The sequence below is a fragment of the Schistocerca nitens genome, unplaced genomic scaffold (genome assembly GCF_023898315.1).
Source record: "Schistocerca nitens isolate TAMUIC-IGC-003100 unplaced genomic scaffold, iqSchNite1.1 HiC_scaffold_363, whole genome shotgun sequence".
Lineage (NCBI taxonomy): Eukaryota > Metazoa > Arthropoda > Insecta > Orthoptera > Acrididae > Schistocerca > Schistocerca nitens.
The window spans coordinates 277,711-299,664 of NW_026045897.1; the positions used below are offsets into that span (position 1 = coordinate 277,711).

At 42.2% G+C, this 21,954-nt stretch overlaps 1 protein-coding gene across 1 annotated transcript in view; it reads right to left on the bottom strand.

Annotated features, from left to right (window-relative positions):
* LOC126228329 (uncharacterized) overlaps positions 1-21,954 on the bottom strand; it is a 103,501-nt gene that overhangs the window by 11,803 nt on the left and 69,744 nt on the right. Inside the window, exons 2-3 of the mRNA XM_049942283.1 lie at positions 19,433-19,552; positions 1,976-2,095 (exon numbers count right to left, since the gene is read on the bottom strand). Of these exons, the coding sequence (XP_049798240.1) occupies positions 1,976-2,095; positions 19,433-19,491 (179 nt within the window). The 5' untranslated portion in view covers positions 19,492-19,552. The remainder of the gene's footprint in view (positions 1-1,975; positions 2,096-19,432; positions 19,553-21,954) is intronic.

Consider the following 21,954-nt stretch of genomic DNA (forward strand, 5'->3'; position numbering starts at 1 on the left):
ATACTCTAATGAGTGGGCACTAGCTGCACAACACAAGGAAATCAAGAAAACAGAGAATGTTGAAACAAATGATTTGGCTGCTCAGGGAAACTATTTCTGCAAATGGAGGGTCCAGCCCAGTTCAACAAAGACGGAGATTTTGTGCTTTGACCTGAACAATAAATTTGCAGATATATAACTTGGAATTCGTTTCAACAGTGTCACCTGAATTCACAATAAATCTCATAAGTATCCAGGAGTTACTTTAGACCGAAAGTTAAGGTGTAAGGCTGACGTGAGAAACGCAAGGAATGAAAGGAGACAGAAATGTGGCGGGACGTGGGGCCCTCCGGCACCTACATTATGAACAACGGTTTTAGCTCTGATTTAGCTGAACTGCCCACACACCAAGAAAACAGACATGGTACTAAATCACACAATGCGGGTGGCTTTGGTCACGATTAAGAGTACTCCCACCTTGTATCCAGCTGTCCTAAGTCATACACCTCCACCAAAACTGCAAAGTCAACCAGCACTTCTTAGAGAGTTTGGAAAAATGCAAAACAATTAACAACTTCCTATCCATTCTTTCACTGATGACAAGAATATTAAACGACGCAGCTCAAGAGGACCATCATTTTCGGAAGCTATATTTTTAGAAAATGGCGACTTTTTTATTGTGCAATACAGGGAGGTAGCCTGGAAAAATACTATAAATGCAGGCCTACAGAAATTTCGAAGTATTGCTGAAAAACCTCCTGGCTTTGTCCATCGAAAAAAAATCCTGTATAATTCTTAACCAAATGAAGATGAACCTTTGCAAATGTGCGGTGTCGTTGTATAAAAGGAAACCAAATACGCGTACAAAGAGCGACTGTGGAGCAGAAAGGCAGACAATCCAGCATACACGGGACACTCTGAAGATTTCCCGAATGCAACTGACTTTGCTGCAAGGTGGTAAGATTTTGCCACAAAACATTTAATATTCTTGTAGATGTTTATTTAAATTAGATCACTGTTTTCAATGCAAATTCGGATTATAGATCGTTTCATTGGATGACAGTGGCTAATACCACGTACTAACCATTTCTGTACTGAGAGGTAATTTGGGCTGAGCACTGAAAGTAAAGGTGAAGTGGGCCACATGTTCCTCAGAAGCAGCTTCCGGCCAAAGAGGCGCTGAGAAGAGACTTACGTTTTCTGCAGGGGTGAAGATTTACTGCCCTGAGAGAGAGAGAGAGAGAGAGAGAGAGAGCGCAGAGTGTGTAGGCAGAGAAGTGCAGGTGTGCCTCGCACATAGTCTGCACTGCGGCCAACGTGCCAGCGAGCTGACCATCGGTCCAGTGCAACTGCTGGTCGTACTTCAGGAGGTGACATGCGTATAGGGAGACACTCACAGTAAATGTGGTGAGTTTCATTTGCTTGCCTATTGAGCATTTTCTGAAAGCGTCAGTCAGAGTGAAGGTCTTTTATTTCTCACAGTTAAACAGCATCAGCTAACATTGTGCGTGTATAGCAACAGGGGGCGCCGTCTAAAGGAAGTGAAACATATCTTCTGCAAATCTCGAAATCACATGTCGGGGTAGAACCCGATACTGCATGCTTCATATTTATATCATTTTTTGCATTCTACATGTTTTTTTGAGAATAAATAATTTACGGTATCTAAGTTGTGAATCATTTTAGTAGCACCCCAATAGGAATGATGGTGCTACACTGAAGTGAAATAAAACCACAACACGGTACCTTATTTTATGGAAGTCTCTAAGAGTATGCAGTCAATGGCAGGGTCATCTTAATCATTTGTAGGCATAAAATTGTATTGTGGAGGAAACATTAGGCAACCAGACGTGCACACGCCATATGTTACAGACACTGGGGCTTTACAGTTCAGTTAACTGTATTTGTAACTCAGGTGTTTAGTTATGAATGTCACTTGGCTTATAATCCTGTACGATGAATGCAGTGGTCGGTGCTGCGAGGCGGCCGTACTCACACTTTGCGTGCGTCGACGGCGCCGTAGCCCACGGGCACGTGCCTCACGCTGCCGCCCATCGCCTCCAGCGCCGCCATCGTCTGCAGCTGCGCCAGCCGCTGGTCCGACTGCCTCTTCCCCCTGGAAGCGTGCCACACGCACGATTCATTAGCAGCTGCTGCACTCACGTTGTGACAGACAAAGAAATATTGGAAGTAGGTATTGTTTAATCTGTTTAACTCGCCGCTCTTTTCATAAATCAGAGATCAATTGCGCGACACGATCTATTTCGATTAGACTGCTTCAGATGAAAACTCCTTCGTGAACCTGTAATTATACGTAACAAAAGTTGGTTCCGATGTAACGTAACAACACTCTCGGTCACTATGTATAATTGCGAGAAATTATCAGACCGTTTCCACATCGATCTATTTAATTGTGTTTACTTTGTCAGTTTTTTCGAGTCGATCAGGTTTTGGTATTTGGTTTCACTCTGTTATTAACATATACTGGAAGTCAAAACCACCTGTTATTCGCAGTGCCGTAACACGTTTGGTGGGCTTTATCTTCCATCAACTAAGCCTGAAAACCCGTCGCTGGAACAGTGCTCGCCTAAATTTTGGCATTAAAGAAACAAAATGCTTTTTGAAGCAAAAAACGAAGCTCCGAGAAGGAATTACCTGAATAGGGCGGAAATCGGTGGATGTAATACACATGTACAGAAAAACGAATTATTACAAATTCAGAAAAATGTGATATTTTATTCGAGAGAAAGAGGTTCACAAATTGAGCAAGGCAATTACGCGTTGGTCCACCTCTGCCGCTTACGGAAGCAGTTGGTCGGCTGGGCACTGATTGACTCAATTTCTGGATGTCCTCTTCACTGATATCGTGCCAAATTCTGTCCAATTGATTCCTCAGATCATGAGAATCCCCATATCATTGGAAGGCCCTGTCAATAATGCTCTAAACGTTCTCAGTTGAAGATATTCGGCGATGTTGCTGGCCAACGTAGGATTTGGCGAACACGAAGACAAGGAGCAGAAACTTTCGCCGTGTGTGGGTGGGCACTATTTTGCTGAAACGTAAGCCGAGGGAGAATTGCCGCGAAGGGCAACGAAACGGGTCGTAGAATATCTTCGACGTGTGGCTGTGTTGTAAGGCTGCCGCGGATCAAAACCAAAGGCGTCCTGCAGTGAAATGTAGTGGTACCCCAGATCATCACTCTTTGTTAATCAATAATTCAAGAACAGTCTTACTCGCATATTTCCTACCGTTATGTAGACAGGAGTGACACCACTTGCAGTCGACCAATGGTGTAAACGCCCAGAAGATGACCCCTACGTCGGGTTGGAACCAGTATGCGGTATTATAACAATAATAAATGCGATTAAGACTGTTCTTGAATTACTGATTAATCATACTAATCGCTGCTTCTCTCCACAACCACGTTGTCCAAAAATCACTCCTTGTTGCCGGCGATATGGCAGACGACAGTAAGGTTGGTAAACCACCGGTGTCCGGGGCGTCTCCAGACATGTCTGGTCATAGAGGCTCATTTCGAAGTGGGACACATCGTTGAAGACTACTCCACTCAGTGATAAACTGGTAATGTTTTGTTGCCCTTTATGGCATCCATCCTGTGCTTACATTACAGCAAAATGATGCCCATCTGCAAACGCCGAGCCTTTTCTTTTCGGGACTTTCCCACAGTCCACAGTTCAATACTATACAATGCCGCGCTCCAGACGTACATTCTCAGACTCCCCTAGGCCAGGCATAGCCTCTTTGATTGTGCTCCGCTCATCTCCTTTTTATGCCCTCCTAGCTTCGTCCGATTAACTTCTCTTGTTCGCGATCACCAATTTCCATGTTAAGTATCTCGCTACACTCATTTCTACTGTTTGTCATTTCTTTGGTCTTGTTCTGTAGTCCGTACTCATTAGACTCTTTGTTCCTTCAACAGACCCTATAATCCCTCTTCACTTCCTACTAGGATAGCAATGTCATCAGTGAATATTATCATTTATATTTATTCATTCTGAAATTTAATCCCACCCTTGAACCTTTCTTATATTCCCGTCATTGCCACTTCGATGTTTAGATCCCAACATTAGAACAGTCTCTCTTGTTCCCTTACCTTTTTGAAAGAAAGCTGGTCTTCATCTAACAGATCCTAAATTTTCTCTGTTGCCTATAATATTGCAGTATCATCTTTGGGGAGTTGGGCATATAGTATGTGCGTCTGACATCTGATAATTCACGCATTAAACGCGTTCGGAAGAGCCCTCCAGTAGCGTGTTATAAAACATGATGCTTGTATGATATATGTTATATGGATGCATGAGTCGTGCTCTCATTGCAGCTTTCTTTACTCCAGTAAGCAACGTCGTGTGTGGAAGGGTACGAATAAAACTTTCGCTATCGTTTAGGTAACACAATTCTTCCGATAACGGAAGATAATGGTTGCAATAATTCACTGTTATCGTTTTTATTGTAGTATTCAGCCTGAAGACGTGTTTGATGATCTTCACGATAGCCTATCCCGTGCTAGTCTCTTCATCTCACGTAAGTATTGCATTTTAAATTCATCTGAGCCTGCTTACTATAGCTAAACCTTTGTCTATGTCTATAATTTTTACACCAAGCACTTCGTACCATTACGCAATTGACGAATCCTTCGTGCCTCAGTGTATGTTCTATCAACCGGTCTCTCCTTTTAGTCATATTGTGCCATAAATTTCATTTCTCGGCAACTCGAGTCAGTTCCTCGTTAGTTAGTCGATCCACCCACCTAATCTTTCTGCATTCTTCAGTGCCAGCAGAGTTCAAAAGCTTGTCTTTTATTCTTGTCTGAACTATTTATTGACTACTTTTTATTTCCATAGAAAGCTAAATTCGAAACAAATACTTTGAGAAAAGACTTCCTAATATTTAAATTTAATATTCGATATTAACAAATTTCTGTTTTTCAGCAATGCATTTAACGTCTTCTGTGCTCTGGCCATTGTCACAGAACTCATCTCCTGCCTTTCATATATCATTACATACGTTTATCCTGATGTACAGAATGATAATTATTGAACTATACGAATAAAACGTAAATTAGTTGCAAACTGCGGGGTGCATACACTTTATTGAAGATGTAAACGCCACTACAGGTATTCAGATTTACGTTGTGATATGTTCGATACGCTTGCCATCATTAGCGATGATGTGACGCAGACGAATAGCGAAATTCTGCATGATCCGCTGAAGCGTCGGAACTTCGATGCTGTCGATGACGTCATGAATAGCTGTTTTCAGCTCAGCGATGGTTTTGGGGTTATTGCTGTACACCTTGTCTTTAATATAACCCCACAGAAAGCAGTCGCACATGTCGAACATCCAGAGGATATGGCGGCCAATTGAAGCCAATGCCAGTGGCCTCTGGGTACCCCAGAGCCAGAATGCGGTCCCCAAAGTGCTCTTCCAAGACATCAAACATTCACCTGCTTCGATGAGGTCAAGATCCACCTTGCATGAACCGCATCTTGTCGAAATGAGGGTCAGTTTGGATAATGGGGATGAAATTAACTTCCAAAACATTCACGCACCGTTCGGCAGTCATCATGCCATCAAAAAATATCGCACCGATTATTCCGTGACTGGACATTGCACACCACGTAGTCACCCGTTGAGGGTGAAGATACTTCTCGATCGTGAAGTGCGGATTCTCGGTCCCCCAAATGGGCCAATTTTCCTTATTGACGGACCAATCCAAATGAAAGCGTGATTCACCGCTAAACCAAACCGTACAGCGCGTACTAATTCCCATCATACCCTGCGGCCAACCGTGCAGTTTGAACGTCCTAACACAAACGGTTCAGAAGTTATCACGATTTTATTTCATACAGTTCAATAATCGTTACCGTGTAATTAAACTATATACAAACTATACAACTCGTCATCATATTAGCATTCTTTCAAAGAGCCGAGTAGGGTGTGTAAAACAATTTGCTAGGAGTTTTCTCTATCTTAATATACTTCTTGCCTTGGTATAGTCTACCGATTTCCTCCTTTAGTCTTCAGATCTTCCTTAATCTGATCCAATCATCTTTTTCTGAGTCGTCCTATCGATGCTTTCTCCTGTACGTTTCTACCCATCCATTGTTTTGGCAAGCGGTTATTTTTCATCCTCTTCACACGTCCAAACCACAACTGGAAGAACTTAGCCAGTCATTGACAGACCCACTTTCATATCTGCTCTAATGTTTTCATTCCTAACTTCATGTAGTCTTCTGCAAGGTTGATCGCATGCTGGTAGCTTGCTCAAACCTGCCTTGTTGATTACACAGAACTCCTAGCTGTATGTCATAATCGACCCGAGATACGTTTCAAATATGGTCCGTTTGGCTCTCATAGGATCTCCCTTTACCCACACTTGATGGAAAAATTCGGATTTCTTTCTTACTCTGTTCTGTACTTCTATTCTTGCAGTTCTTTCCTTAATATTGTAGTTTCCAGGTAATTGAAAGCATCCACACATTGTTTTCTCTCCATCTAGCTTCAGGTTTCCCTGGACAGACGTCCTGCTCAAAATCGCCGCTACAATTCTGATGGTGCTCACTGTCAAGTGGTACTCTTTAAACCAGTTCTGTTTCTCCCCAGGTAGCGACGCCATCACCAGGGACTAACACATTGAGATTACCATTTACTATCGCTTTGATTTCCTTTATAACCACTCCTATAAATGCAATAAAAAGTAACAGGGAAAGTGCACTAATCTGCCTCAGTCCTCTCTCTCTCTTCCTCCCTCTCTCTCTCTCCCTCCCTCTCTCTCTCTCTCTCTCTGTGTGTGTGTGTGTCCTGAAGCAGTTAGGTCTGCCAGTCTTCATAGAGCACATACACAATCTTTATTAGAGAACTTTGAATCATCAATTTTTCTGAACACTCCAGATCTTACACCTTGCCACACTGTCATATAATTTTTCCAAATCCAGAAGCACGATTATGAGATCACCACCGAAAACGCCTTGTTACAACAGTGTGAAATAAATTATAAAAAAACAAATGAATAAAGGTTTGGATAGTTCTAAGAATTAACTGTAAAAGGTGGCTGTATAAATGAAGCTGAAATACACATATGGATCTAATAGACGAAGCAATTACGATACGAGTTGCAATATTTTATCACACAATAATATATTCAGTATGAAAGTAGTTGAAATTTATTACCTACAAACCATAACTGACATCCCTGCTAATTACGTAAGGCCAGGCGGCATGCTATTGAAATAAAAGTCAGGGAGGGGTATTCAAGAAGTATCCCGGAATAATTCTCCAAGACGCTACAGCATTCAGTCTCAGTTAAAAGGATGATTGACAATCAGGAATATGCATGACGATGCTATATCGAATGCACGTCTATGAAAGTGCATAACCAAATCAGATAATGTCATGTTGGAAAAAAAGGATCAATCTCATCGTGATCAACTGAAAATTTACTCACTCGGAACCAAACGCAACAGTCTCGGTCTTTGTGATAGATGGAAAATTGGTTTATACGGCAAGAAACTTCATGTAATCTTTGTAGATGGCTTAGAGACAAGGGAGATTTAATAGGTAACTAAAATTTAGCGATTTTACTCGTATTTACGACAGGTCGGTATTCGTTGCGTTGAGACTGTTTAGCACGAGCGGTTCAACGCTTCAGCACCGCTTTCTTATCTCCTTCACTTGTTTTAGTACGAGCATCGGGCAAAAGTCCCTTGTGCGTCACAAAAGTATATGACTGAAGACCACAATTCAGATATTTTCTCGTATTTTTTTCTCCCTCGATAAGAATCCGTTAGATATCGTATTACGCAACATGTACTGGCTGTTTTTATTAGTGTCTTTATTACTGGACCCCACATTTCAGATATTTTTTAGCATTTTTTGCCTCGTTAGGAATCCATTAGATATAGTCTTACACAACTGACGCGAAGATTAATGTGAATTCCGACGATTGTCACTTGTAGAGAGACAACGGGACTGATTGCCATTAACGGACCGGACTTGGACCTTTGAATAAGAGTTCGCGTTATGGTCGCCTGAACTGACGTCACGTTATGTTTATAAACATCAGAGAGCCACGTTCAGGCTCTTCGGTTCTTGTATCTCTACTGACGACGCTGGGATTGCCAAGTACGTACATGACACTTGGGACGTAACGTAAGGGAACTCTTAACAATGCCATAGATTTAGACATAATCTTGCTGCGCTGACGGCTAAGCTCACGTGCTAGACACGTGCCCGGTGTGACCGCTCAATGTCATTCAACACGATCACGACGACACCCCTCGATCGACGTTAGCACTCGTGGTGTCACTCGCCTTCTAACATGGCAGTGGACGTTTGAAAATTCATGACGCTAGCTCAATGGTCGTCAATTGATTTAAATGTTATTCCCGGCTGACTCTTAATTCAATTACTGCCACGGGGGTGAGGAGAAAGAACACATCCTGGTGGTACCAGCATTATGCGTATTTAGATGTTCGATTAATCTGAATGGTTTGCAATGTTCCAGCGAGTCTATTCGAACTCTATGCTGATGTACCGACAAGGACCATTTTCGCAGATAAACATGCAAGTACGTAATGGATGTTCAGTTTCTCAATATGGTTCGTCGCACTCACACATTATACATCCGCTGTAAGAACAATTTCATGGATTTACGTTTTTGGTGTCCCCAATATTGGTTGGAAAATTTTATGACGATAAGTTTTATACAACTTCCACAAATATTGTTTATCATGTAGTCAAGGCTACATAATGAATCCGAAATCGTGGGTAAAATTGAAATGTAGTTTGTTTATTAACACTTTTCTTTTCACTAACTAAATATGAAATATGAATCGGGATTGGAGGTGATGATCCTATCCTTCATATCTGGTAGTTAATGAGCGAACTATTTTTATGCTGGCGCGTTGTTTGTATCAGTTCCCCCGCAACCGTCCAAGGATTAGATTCTCTTAATGTTCCGCGCACGCTCGTTTCAAAATTTCATAAAATGCAGAATTACGTAAACTAAAGCTTTCCGTTGCGTACAACTTTCGTGGGTTCCACAACCATAATAGTTTCCCAAGAGTATTTTCCCAGCTAACACAAAGTTCGAATTATGTTGTCGGAATCATTTTCACTTCACCCGACAATAACCGCCTCTGATCACTTCGTCACACGTAATGTATTTTAAACGTGCTTGAAGACTCTTTAAATAATCTCTTTAACGAATTTCGCAGGCGCGTACCACTTTTTCATCGACTAGCCCGATCGCGATAACTGAAGGTAGAGAGCTCAATAATGTGTTACATGTTCTTTTATATGTATTAAAAAACAAACGTGCCCCTATATCTTTCTGTCCCGCTTGGTCTTTGCTACTTTCCTTTTTATTACTTTTCATTATATTGCTTCTTAGTAATACTGTGCGGTTATTAAAGTTTCGTATTACTTTCCCCTTTTTAATTCTTCCAAAATAAAGTCTATTTATCCCCCATTTTAATTAATATGATGCCAATTGACACGTCTGCCCGCAAAGTACCGTTATACTAGCCAGAATGAATACTTGCACTGCACTAAAGTGCTTTTGACAGCCATCTAAATACACAGTGTGAGTAGCTAAGACGGGTCAGCGCTAACATACCCAGAATGACAGTGGGGTTGTCGTCCAGTATAGAGGACAACAAGGACAATTTCTGGACGTTCAGAACTAATTTTTACCGTTTATAATCGCCGAATTACAACACCGACTTAGTTCATTACTGATGGAACTGTATACCTTTTTCTGTGATATTTGAAAGACCTTCTAAGAGAAGCTTCACTACATAACATGTATCGATCGAATAATATGAAGATAAGAGCGCCGCGAACCACTGTCCCGCCGTCGGAAGAAAAGGCTCCTTTCTGTTGTACCAAATGTAAGCAGGCACGTAGCTCACGAGGGAAACTCGCCGTTGCACCCCGCTCAGATTTAGTGGTAAAATGGTCCAGTAGGTAGCCCGTAAAAAACTGAACACAGATCAAGCGTGAAGACAGGAAGGAGGTGTGCTGAACAGCAAAATAAAAAAAAATATCAGTGAACGGTCCCAGGACAGGAAGTGCAATACAGAGCAGCTGGAGAGCTCAGGGGCTTAGTGCTTAGCTGGCCGGCACGGCAGCTCAGCTGGCTGGTCTCTGCAGTGGAAAACTGAGTGAGGGGGTCAGAGTCGGACTTCAGTGAATGTCACGTGACGTCTGCTACGGTCAAATACAACGAACCATAATGGGAAAGAAAGAAAAGATCACGGTGTCTGACTGTTAAGCGGGTGCGCCGTTTCAAAACTACGAGGGCCGTTCAGAAAGTAACCTCCGGTTGATTTAAAAAAATATACCAAGTTAAATAAAAATATTTTAATATATACATCTTACAACTACATCTTTGCACTATTTTTCTACATAGTCTCCATAGCGATTGAGGCACTTATCGTATCTCTTCACAAGCTTTGAAATTCCTTCTGCATAAAAATCACCCGCTTGTGCCTGGAGCCAGCCTGTGACCGCATCTTTGAGCTCTTCGTCGTCATCAAACCGCTGTGACCCGAGCCATTTCTTCAAATGCATGAAGAGGTGATAATCACTTGGCGCCAGGTCTGGGCTGTAAGGTGGATGGTTGATAACGTCCCACTTGAAGGACTCAAGAAGAGCCGTTGTTCTGCGAGCAGAGTGAGGACGGGCGTTATCGTGCAACAAAACGATACCGGAAGTCAGCATACCACGGCGTTTGTTCTGTATAGCCCGTCGTAACTTTTTTATTGTTTCACAGTACACGTCTTGATTAATGGTCGTACCACGTTCCATGAATTCAACCAACAACACCCCTTTGGCATCCCAAAACACCGTTGCCATCAGTTTTCTGGCAGAAAAATCTTGCGAGGCTTTTCTTGGTTTGGTAGGCGAATTTGAATGTGCCCACATCTTTGATTGTTCTTTTGTCTCAGGGTTCACGTACTTAATCCAGGTTTCGTCACCAGTCACGATTGTGTTTAACAATGGTTCTCCTTCGTCCTCATAACGTGACACAAAGTCTAATGCAGAGGCCATTCTTTGAGTTTTGTGGTGGTCGGTAAGAATTTTGGGCACCCATCGTGCACAGAACTTACGGTAACCCAATCTTGCTGTCACTATCTCGTACAAGAGAGTCTTAGAAATCTGTGGAAAACCAGTAGACAACTCCGACATTGAGAAACGTCGATTTTCACGAACTTTTGCATCAACTGTCTGAACGAGTTCGTCAGTCACCAATGATGGTCTACCACTCCTCTCTTCATCATGAACGTTTTCTCGTCCACTTTTAAATAAACGTACCCATTCACGGACAACTCCTTCACTCATAACTCTCGGTCCGTACACGGCACAAAGCTCACGATGAATAGCTGCTGCAGAATATCCTTTGGCTGTAAAAAACCTTATGACAGCACGCACTTCACATTTGGCGGGGTTTTCTATTGCAGCACACATTTCAAACTGCCACAAAAACTAAACTAGCGCAGGTACAACGTTCACTCGACCACGGCTTGATGCCGACTGACCTGTTGAGTGCGTGAACGCACAGATGGCGTCGCTACTCCCCCCACAACCCGCACTGTGACCAATCGGAGGTTACTTTCTGAACCGCCCTCGTATATGTCATTTGCTTTTATTTTTTTCGCAACAACATGAACTGTCCATCCGGTCATTGAAATGTTTTTCCTCTTTCTGTAGTCTTGGCAACTTATACAATAGATTGATTATAGAATAGAAGTCATGTGGTAAGAATACATTACCGTCGCAAATAAATGTGATGAATAGTGCGAGCAGGAGAGATACCACATAGACGTCTCACAGAAATGAAAACAACAAATAAACAGGTGTGAACTGTGTTACAACAAAGGAATTCCAGATTCAAAACTCCGAAAATGGAACGCAACTTCAAAAAAGTTAGAAACATACGTTTTGACAGAGCACAGAGAGACTGTGTGATTGTGCAACTGTTGTGTTCATTTGTTGCAGCTTATGTGACAAACTATTATGTTTTCATCATTTCCTTGGCAGTGATCACATTCACCATATTCATGCGAACACCTAAATCGGGCAAGGAGGCATATCTCACTCACTTACCAGGCTTACAAATTAGGTGCGTCGGTAAGAGATTCGTATCATATGACACTTGTAGTGTCACTAATGCCGTGTATGACATGCCAGACGTGTTTCTTGGTGGAGGATTTTGTTGACGTGTCGCCTTGTCGCCATTGTTTGCGGTTCCCATTCGAAATCCACTTCCTTTCGGCTGCTAATAGAGTACTTGTGCAGAATCAACTGCCATTATAGGCCTCTTTCTTACACCTCGCTGTTGCAAACGGACACAAATTTGAATACGGTGAACAGCGCAAGAAAAAAATTGATACCACGGAGGTTCGAACACAGCTCCCCTGCTTGGAAGCCCACCGCAGGGATCACTGAACCACGGCGCCATTGTTGTATCAAACTGATCTATATTGCTCTTCTTGTGTTTGGACCGTTCACCGTGTCTATCTCGCTTTTTCTTTCACGATTCAGCACACCTTCTCCCTGTTTTCATGCTGATCTCTGTTGGGTTTTGACGAGCTGTCCACTGCGTCCTCTTAGCATTAAATCGCAGTGTTGCAATTCGGCGACTATAAATCGTAAACATTAGCTGTGAACGTCAGGAAATTTGCTACATTGTCGCCTATGACCGCACCTCGTTATATTTACTCATTCTGGACATATGGGGAGGCATGTGTTATCTCCCTCAACCTGCGTAACCTGACAATGTCGCAACAGCCAAAGCAGATGCGTAGTGAGAAATAATTAATTCTCTCAGTATATGGCCACAGAGCTAATGGAAAAAATAGTTTTAGTCCTTAAACAAACTCTTAGCAGCGATGGAATCCAAAGAAAACATATTAACTGCCTAGATTTTATTTTATTATTAGCATGAAAATCACCACAAGAGATATTTTAAAATCAGTACATCATGTCAAGACTGAAGAAATTGTTAGATAATAAAAGAGGTATTTAACTGATTACGAACAAAATATAAAATGACGGTAGATGAAGGAGGCAAAGGTGAATACAGTCGTCTAAAAAATAAGATTGATAGAAAGTGCAAAATGAAAAAGCGGGAACGCCTAAATAAGAAACGCCAAGCTATAGAAACAACCACCACACAGATACGGGTACAAGAATATATTAAAGATAAGTGCCCGTACAAACTTCAAGAACTCAGATCGCAAGTTAGTACCAAGCAAAGAAGGAAAATCTAATACTGTACACACACACACACACACACACACACACACACACACACATATATATATATATATATATATATATATATATATATATATATATATATACTGTACAAGGGAACCGAACATAAAGACAATTTTATAAATGTCGATAGAACGGTAAGCAGTGGTTGAGAGTCTGTTCTCCAGATTATTCAATCTGTACATCTAGCAAGCAGTAAAGGAAGCCAAAGCTGAATTTGTAGAAGGAATTAAAATTCAGTGAGAAGAAATAAAGACTTTGAGTTTTACCGATGACGTAATTCTGTCAGAGGCAGCGAAAGACTTGAAAGTACAGCTGAACGGAATGAACAGTATCTCGAAAGGCGAACGTAAGATGCAGATTAACCAGTGCCATTAGTCGAAGTAAATCAGACGGTGCTGAAGGTATTACATCAGGAAATGAGAAACTACAAGTAATAAATTGGGCAGCAAAATAACCAACGATGGCCGAATAAAGGAAGATATCAAACGCAGACTGAAACAGGAAGAAAAGATATCTGAAATAAGGGAAATGTTTTAACAGCGAATGTAAATTTAAATATTAAGATTTATTTTCAGGGTATATTTGTCTGGATGTGAAACGTGGACTTCAAGGAGTTCAGATAAAAAGAGAATTGAAGCTTTTGAAATGCGGCGGTATAGAAGAACGAAGATTGTAGGGGCAGTCGCATAACTAATGGGGAAATACTGAACGGAAAGGTGTCCAGACTGGATTATTTAAAAACATTAAAAAAGTTAAGACGATGATTTTAATGTTTCAGGTGTTCCACATAGTCTCCCCGCCACTTGAGTGAACGTTCTTAGAATCACGTGAAACTATCAGAAAAGCACTTCTTTGCGATTTTGTACAACTCGTGTGTCACACTGCTCGTATGTCGGTTATGTTGCACCATCATGTGAGTTCCTGCACATTGGGTTTCGTGGTACTTTCGTATTCGTAACATCGTCTCGTCGCCGGTGGTGACTTTCTCCAGAAATTAATTCCCCCATTATGCATTTCAATCACGGCGCTGCAGGCGCCCTCGCGTTATTGTTTTTCTTCGGAAGCCGAGGTGTGCGGCATGAACATTGCCCACACTTTTCTCTTCTTAAAAACATTCTGGGGAATGTCCTGAACGTAAGCCCACTATTTAACACTGCGTGGTCACAGCTGAATGATCGCATGCAGGTCTTTCGTTGTTTACAGTTGTCAGCTGCCACCACAGCCACTGTGCTGCGGCCGCTTGTATGTCAGGAATAAAACCAGTCTTTGAACTTTTTGGACTGGAGGTGTACGGCAGAAATTTACTAATTAAGAAAACAAGCAAGCGGTTGGTTGATAGGTCACGTCTTGGGATGTCAAGGGATCTTTAGTTTAGTAATGGAGGGGAGGATGTGGGGTAAAAATCGCAGAGCGAGACTAATGTTTGACTACAGCAAGTCGAGCCACGCGGGCGTAGGCAGCAACAGGTACGCAGAGAAGATGATGACTGCAAAGGATGGACCAGCTGGGAGACATGGATGGATCCAGACTTCGTTCTGAAGTTCACAACAACTTCAGCAACAACAACAACAACATCAATAACTATGACAACAGTATATCAAGGAAGAAGTTAATCTAGTTGTGTGGGTGTCACATAACGAAATATTGTACTATTGTCGGGTTAGATGGCCTTGGGCAAGTACAGAAAGGGCAACAGCCTCAACGGGTGCAGGGCAAAGTCAGGACATGCGGGGACCAAGCAGCAATCGGTATTGTAATTGTAAACTGTCGAAGCTGCGTTGGTAAAGTACCGGAACTTCAAGCGCTGATAGATAGCATCGAAGCCGAAATCGTTATAGGTACAGAAAGCTGGTTGAAGCCAGAGATAAATTCTGCCGAAATTTTTACAAAGGTACAGACGGTGTTTAGAAAGGATAGATTGCATGCAACCGGTGGTGGAGTGTTCGTCGCTGTTAGTAGTAGTTTATCCTGTAGTGAAATAGAAGTGGATAGTTCCTGTGAATTATTATGGGTGGAGGTTACACTCAACAACCGAGCTAGGTTAATAATTGGCTCCTTTTACCGACCTCCCGACTCAGCAGCATTAGTGGCAGAACAACTGAGAGAAAATTTGGAATACATTTCACATAAATTTTCTCAGCATGTTATAGTCTTAGGTGGAGATTTCAATTTACCAGATATAAACTGGGACACTCAGATGTTTAGGACGCGTGGTAGGGACAGAGCATCGAGTGACATTATACTGAGTGCACTATCCGAAAATTACCTCGAGCAATTAAACAGAGAACCGACTCGTGGAGATAACATCTTGGACCTACTGATAACAAACAGACCCGAACTTTTCGACTCTGTATGTACAGAACAGGGAATCAGTGATCATAAGGCCGTTGCAGCATCCCTGAATATGGAAGTTAGTAGGAATATACAAAAAGGGAGGAAGGTTTATCTGTTTAGCAAGAGTAACAGAAGGCAGATTTCAGACTACCTAACAGATCAAAACGAAAATTTCTATCCGACACTGACAATGTTGAGTGTTCAAGGCAATCGTAAAATGCGTTTTAGACAGGTACGTGCCGAGTAAAACTGTGAGGGACGGGAAAAACCCACCGTGGTACAACAACAAAGTTAGGAAACTACTGCGAAAGCAAAGAGAGCTTCACTCCAAGTTTAAACGCAGCCAAAACCTCTCAGGCAAACAGAAGCTAAACGATGTCAAAGTTAGCGTGAGGAGGGCTATGCGTGAAGCGTTAAGTGAATTCGAAAGTAAAATTCTATGTACCGACTTGACAGAAAATCCTAGGAAGTTATGGTCTTACGTTAAATCAGTAAGTGGCTCGAAACAGCATATCCAGACACTCCGGGATGATGATGGCATTGAAACAGAGGATGACACGCGTAAAGCTGAAATACTAAACACCTTTTTCCAAAGCTGTTTCACAGAGGAAGACCGTACTGCAGTACCTTCTCTAAATCCTCGCACAAACGAAAAAATGGCTGACATCGAAATAAGTGTCCAAGGAATAGAAAAGCAACTGGAATCACTCAACAGAGGAAAGTCCACTGGACCTGACGGGATACCAATTCGATTCTACACAGAGTACGCGAAAGAACTTGCCCCCCTTCTAACAGCCGTGTACCGCAAGTCTCTAGAGGAACGGAGGGTTCCAAATGATTGGAAAAGAGCACAGGTAGTCCCAGTCTTCAAGAAGGGTCGTCGAGCAGATGCGCAAAACTATAGACCTATATCTCTGACGTCGATCTGTTGTAGAATTTTAGAACATGTTTTTTGCTCGAGTATCATGTCGTTTTTGGAAACCCAGAATCTACTATGTAGGAATCAACATGGATTCCGGAAACAGCGATCGTGTGACACCCAACTCGCTTTATTTGTTCATGAGACCCAGAAAATATTAGATACAGGCTCCCAGGTAGATGCTATTTTTCTTGACTTCCGGAAGGCGTTCGATACAGTTCCGCACTGTCGCCTGATAAACAAAGTAAGAGCCTACGGAATATCAGACCAGCTGTGTGGCTGGATTGAAGAGTTTTTAGCAAACAGAACACAGCATGTTGTTATCAATGGAGAGACGTCTACAGCCGTTAAAGTAACCTCTGGCGTGCCACAGGGGAGTGTTATGGGACCATTGCTTTTCACAATATATATAAATGACCTAGTAGATAGTGTCGGAAGTCCCATGCGGCTTTTCGCGGATGATGCTGTAGTATACAGAGAAGTTGCAGCATTAGAAAATTGTAGCGAAATGCAGGAAGATCTGCAGCGGATAGGCACTTGGTGCAGTGAGTGGCAACTGACCCTTAACATAGACAAATGTAATGTATTGCGAATACATAGAAAGAAGGATCCTTTATTGTATGATTGTATGATAGCGGAACAAACACTGGTAGCAGTTACTTCTGTAAAATATCTGGGAGTATGCGTGCGGAAAGATTTGAAGTGGAATGATCATATAAAATTAATTGTTGGTAAGGCGGGTACCAGGTTGAGATTCATTGGGAGAGTCCTTAGAAAATGTAGTCCATCAACAAAGGAGGTGGCTTACAAAACACTCTATCGACCTATACTTGAGTATTGCTCATCAGTGTGGGATCCGTACCAGATCGGGTTGACGGAGGAGATAGAGAAGATCCAAAGAAGAGCGGCGCGTTTCGTCACAGGATTATTTGGTAAGCGTGATAGCGTTACGGAGATGTTTAACAAACTCAAGTGGCAGACTCTGCAAGAGAGGCGCTCTGCATCGCGGTGTAGCTTGCTCGCCAGGTTTCGAGAGGGTGCGTTTCTGGATGAGGTATCGAATATATTGCTTCCCCCTACTTATACCTCCCGAGGAGATCACGAATGTAAAATTAGAAAGATTAGAGCGCGCACGGAGGCTTTCAGACAGTCGTTCTTCCCGCGAACCATACGCGACTGGAACAGGAAAGGGAGGTAATGACAGTGGCGCGTAAAGTGCCCTCGGCCACACACCGTTGGGTGGCTTGCGGAGTATAAATGTAGATGTAGATGTAGATTCCATAGTTCCCTGATTGATATAATTTTACAGTTAATGGTATAAGATTTACAATTAGAAATACGTAAGTAAATCCGGTCTTTACTTCTCATCTACGTGCAACACGGCGGACGATAAGGATACGCGGGCGCTGAAGACTTCTTTACTCGGAGACCACAGTTGATTATCCAGGTAATACATAGATCACCAATTTGGGGACGAGGAGGACATATTTAGTCTTAATTGAAAGACTGTTCTACAGCTCTCAACGAAATTATCGTGCAGACGTTGTATCACAAAATACAAATTATTACAATTTCGGAAAAATTGGATGATTTATTCAAGGAAAAGAGCTTCACAAACTGAGCCAGTCAGTTACGCTTACGTCCACCTGTGACCCTTCTGCAAGCAGTTATTCAGCTTGACATTGATTCATAGAGCTGTTGCATGTCCTCCTACAGTATATCGTGCAGCAATATGTCCAATTGGCTGGAATCTCATTGACTGGAGTAGAATTGCCTTAGATGATGAGTCCCGCTTCGAGTGGAGTCCAGACGACCATCGAAGACATGTCTGGAGAGGCGCCTGACAGTGGTGGGTAATCACACCGAATGTCGCCCGCCTGGCGGCCCCACAATCAGGTGTGATAGGCTTGTGTGCCAAGTCTTTCCACAGCAGGACGCCTTTGGTAGTCATCCGCGGCACCCTCATGGCACAGCGGTACGTCGACGGTGTTGTACGTCCCGTTTTGTTGCCCCTCATGGCAAGCTATCCTGGGCTTACATTCAGCAAGGTAGTGTCCGCACTCACACAGGAAGAGTTTCTACTGCATGCCTCCTGCTTGCCAAGCCGTACCTTAGTCAGGAAGGTCGCCAGACCTCCCCCAAACGAGTACGTTTGTAGGATATCCCTCGAAGGAACATTCGACAACGCTATGAATCAATGCCAAGCCGAATAATTGCTTGTATAAGGGCCAATGCGTTATTACTTTGCTAAATCTGTGAAGCTCTTTCTTTTGAATAAATCATCAATATTTTGTGAAATTGCAATCATTTGTTTGTGTGTACATCCACATCGCTACTACCAGTTTCAGCACCATTCCGGGAATTCCTTCGAGTTGCGTCTTTTTTTTGTCTTAGAGTGTACATAGAAGTTAGTACGACACTGTAACGGTATCTTCTCTGTCATGTGACGAAAACAGGCAATGGAATCTCATTTCAAAGAAGTGCGTTCGGAGTACAGGCCTACTAATGATGATAGTGTGTAACAAAAATGAGCTTTTTGTGAACAAATAAATGGAGTACATCGCAGTCAAAAAATACACGTAATCTAGAAAACAGGCAAACGGAAACATAAAAAGCGAAAAATTCCACAAAATTAACATCAAGCTTGGCTATCAATCTGGAATAGTGATATCGATGTACAGACTGATTCGAAGATATCGAACAGCAATGCCTCACACCCATGTTTCAGTGGAGCTCGTACTCTTGTGGTAAGCGGAGTGTAGGCTCTCGGTAAACACAAGAAGGCAATGTCAGTAAGGCAGCATATGTTTTGTAGAAACCTTGCAAGCTTATAGGCAGGTCAGACACAGACGATGGTCACTTGCTGCAAGGGTCAGCTGTGTGGCCGTACTCACACTTTCTGCACGTCCACGACTCCGTGGCCGACTGGGACGTCCTTGACCTTTCCTCCCATGGCTTCCGTGGCCAGCCTCGTCAGCAGCTCCGCCAGCCGATGGTCGGACGATGTGCGCCTCCTGGAAGCGAGATGGACAGGCTCAAGTTATCCGTGAAAACTGAGGGAAAGCAGTCTATTTCATCATCGCCACGTCCTTTCAAAACACACGAAAGTAGCCGCTCACTGTTTCTGTTTTTACGAAATTCTGGCAGAGATTGTAACACTAAACCTAGCAACTAGCGGATTTGGTGAATGTAAGTGACCACATGCACTAGTAAGATGCCACAAAATGGTACGCTGGTTTCTCAAGCACAATTATTTTGTAGAAAAGTATTCAGTTACCACAAGCGCATTACCATGACTGTCAATACCAGATTTAATTGAAACAAAAACGTAACTGACATATAAGGGAGGACACACTGAAACCAACGAAAATTGTGAAATTTTTTTATTGGCCCTTCATTTACTATATGATACTAAAATTTCAATTCCTAAATATTACGTTCCAATTCCACTCCCAAGTGTGATAAAAATAGTAGTTGGCAAAAGCTTGCACGGGGCCATACCTCTTTCTTTTTCTGTATTTCCTCATATTATTTATTTCTGTGGCTTTTTCTTCCAGTTTTATGCAATTATCATGCAGGGAAGGCTAGTGTAGTACATCAGGAAGGCTGTGAAATGCATCACAGCCATTCATTTTGTATTCTTTGATTTATGGTGTTTGTTTACAAGTGGTTGCTAAAGGTTAATGTTCAGGAAAGTTGTGTGCAGATCTATTATTACAACCTGAAGTATGCCTCGTTCCAGTAAAGTGTAATTATTAAGCATTAATAATTTTGGCAGACAAGACCTCTACAGAGGCTAAATTTGATCCAAGAACTTTCACACTGTATATATCGAAAGAACTTGAAAACAGGAGAACTGCTGCCGCTGACATTATTACTGCTCAGTTTGAAAATCGGATCAAACACGGAAGACAAACAAAGAAAAGACTGCTTCAGGATGAAGAGGGGTATGCATAACGTTTCCACTTGTTCACCCAAAGAAGGTAAGGCCTTATACAAACACTGCCAATCTTTGATTCAGATTTCCCGTATCTCACATTTTAACAAATTTATGTAATTTCTTCTCACAAATAACTGATGTTAGGGTACTTAAATTTGGCATGCAGGTAGTCAATGCAGCAGTGAAATATTTTATAGAAGGAACTTTCATTTAAAACAACAGTACGGCTTTTATGTAAGACAAAAGCCCTAAACTTTGCTGAATTTTTTTTACAGACATTTGGTTGGTTGGCTGATTTTGCGGAGGAGACCAAACGGCGATGTCATCGGTCCACAGATATTTGGAGAGCTGTAAAAATCCAGCAAAAGAAGGTATCAAAATTTTGTTCCACAGATATTTGTAATAATGCTCAAATTTTATAGAGAAATGCATTAATTTCGGTCTGATAGATTTTTCAAAACTGGAACATTTTTACTACCTTATTGAAAAAAATTCCGTTATTTGTAACTTAAAACATATAACGACAATAAGCATGCAAACCTATGTGTATATCCACATAACATTTCACAACAACTGTACCGAATTTAGTTCATTGCCTTCAAAACTTTGGACTTTATAAGGTTTTTTCAAGGTATTCCAATTTCGCATACGCCCCTCTTTAATTTGGGAAACAAAATTTCGCATAACAATTCCGACTGCATCTCAGATCTGAGATGACACCACCTCAGTGCTGAAATCTACTTATTGCCACACCTTGTGCAGAAACGCACTCGTGAGCACTGAGCGATTCCACCCCTCTGTTCCGAAGGAGCGCCCTGCCAACCTGAACACTTTGAGCTTTCAAGTTGCTGTCTCTATACTGCGTTGGGTAGCACAGCGAACTTTGCGCATTTTAGATGTAGCAAAAGATGTTCATAATTAGGCACGTGTGATTATATATGCCGGCCGGGGTGGCCGAGCGGTTCTAGGCGCTACAGTCTGGAACCGCGAGACCGCTACGGTCGCAGGTTCGAATCCTGCCTCGGGCATTGATGTGTGTGATGTCCTTAGGTTAGGTTTAAGTAGTTTTAAGTTCTAGGGGACTGATTACCTCAGACGTTAAGTCCCATAATGCTCAGAGCCATTTTTTGATTATATGCAATCCCATTAAATTGATGCCGGAAGAATGAAACGACGAAGCGAAACTCTCATGGCGCATGGAAAGGTTGCGGGAATCGCTAGCTATTCTACTTGATCAGTGAATTGAAGAGCCGAAGCCACCATTGAAGAAACATATCACCAAATTTTATAAGCGTCAAGTAATAAAATAATGGCGATTGGTATTTTCTGCTACATATCTATGGTATTCGACTGTGTGAATCACAGTATTCTTCAAGATAAATTGAAGTTTTATGGGATTAGTGGAATAGCCAACTTTGATTCCATAAGGAACTATTGTGCACAGCGACTGCAGACTATAAGTAAGAAGAGGCACAC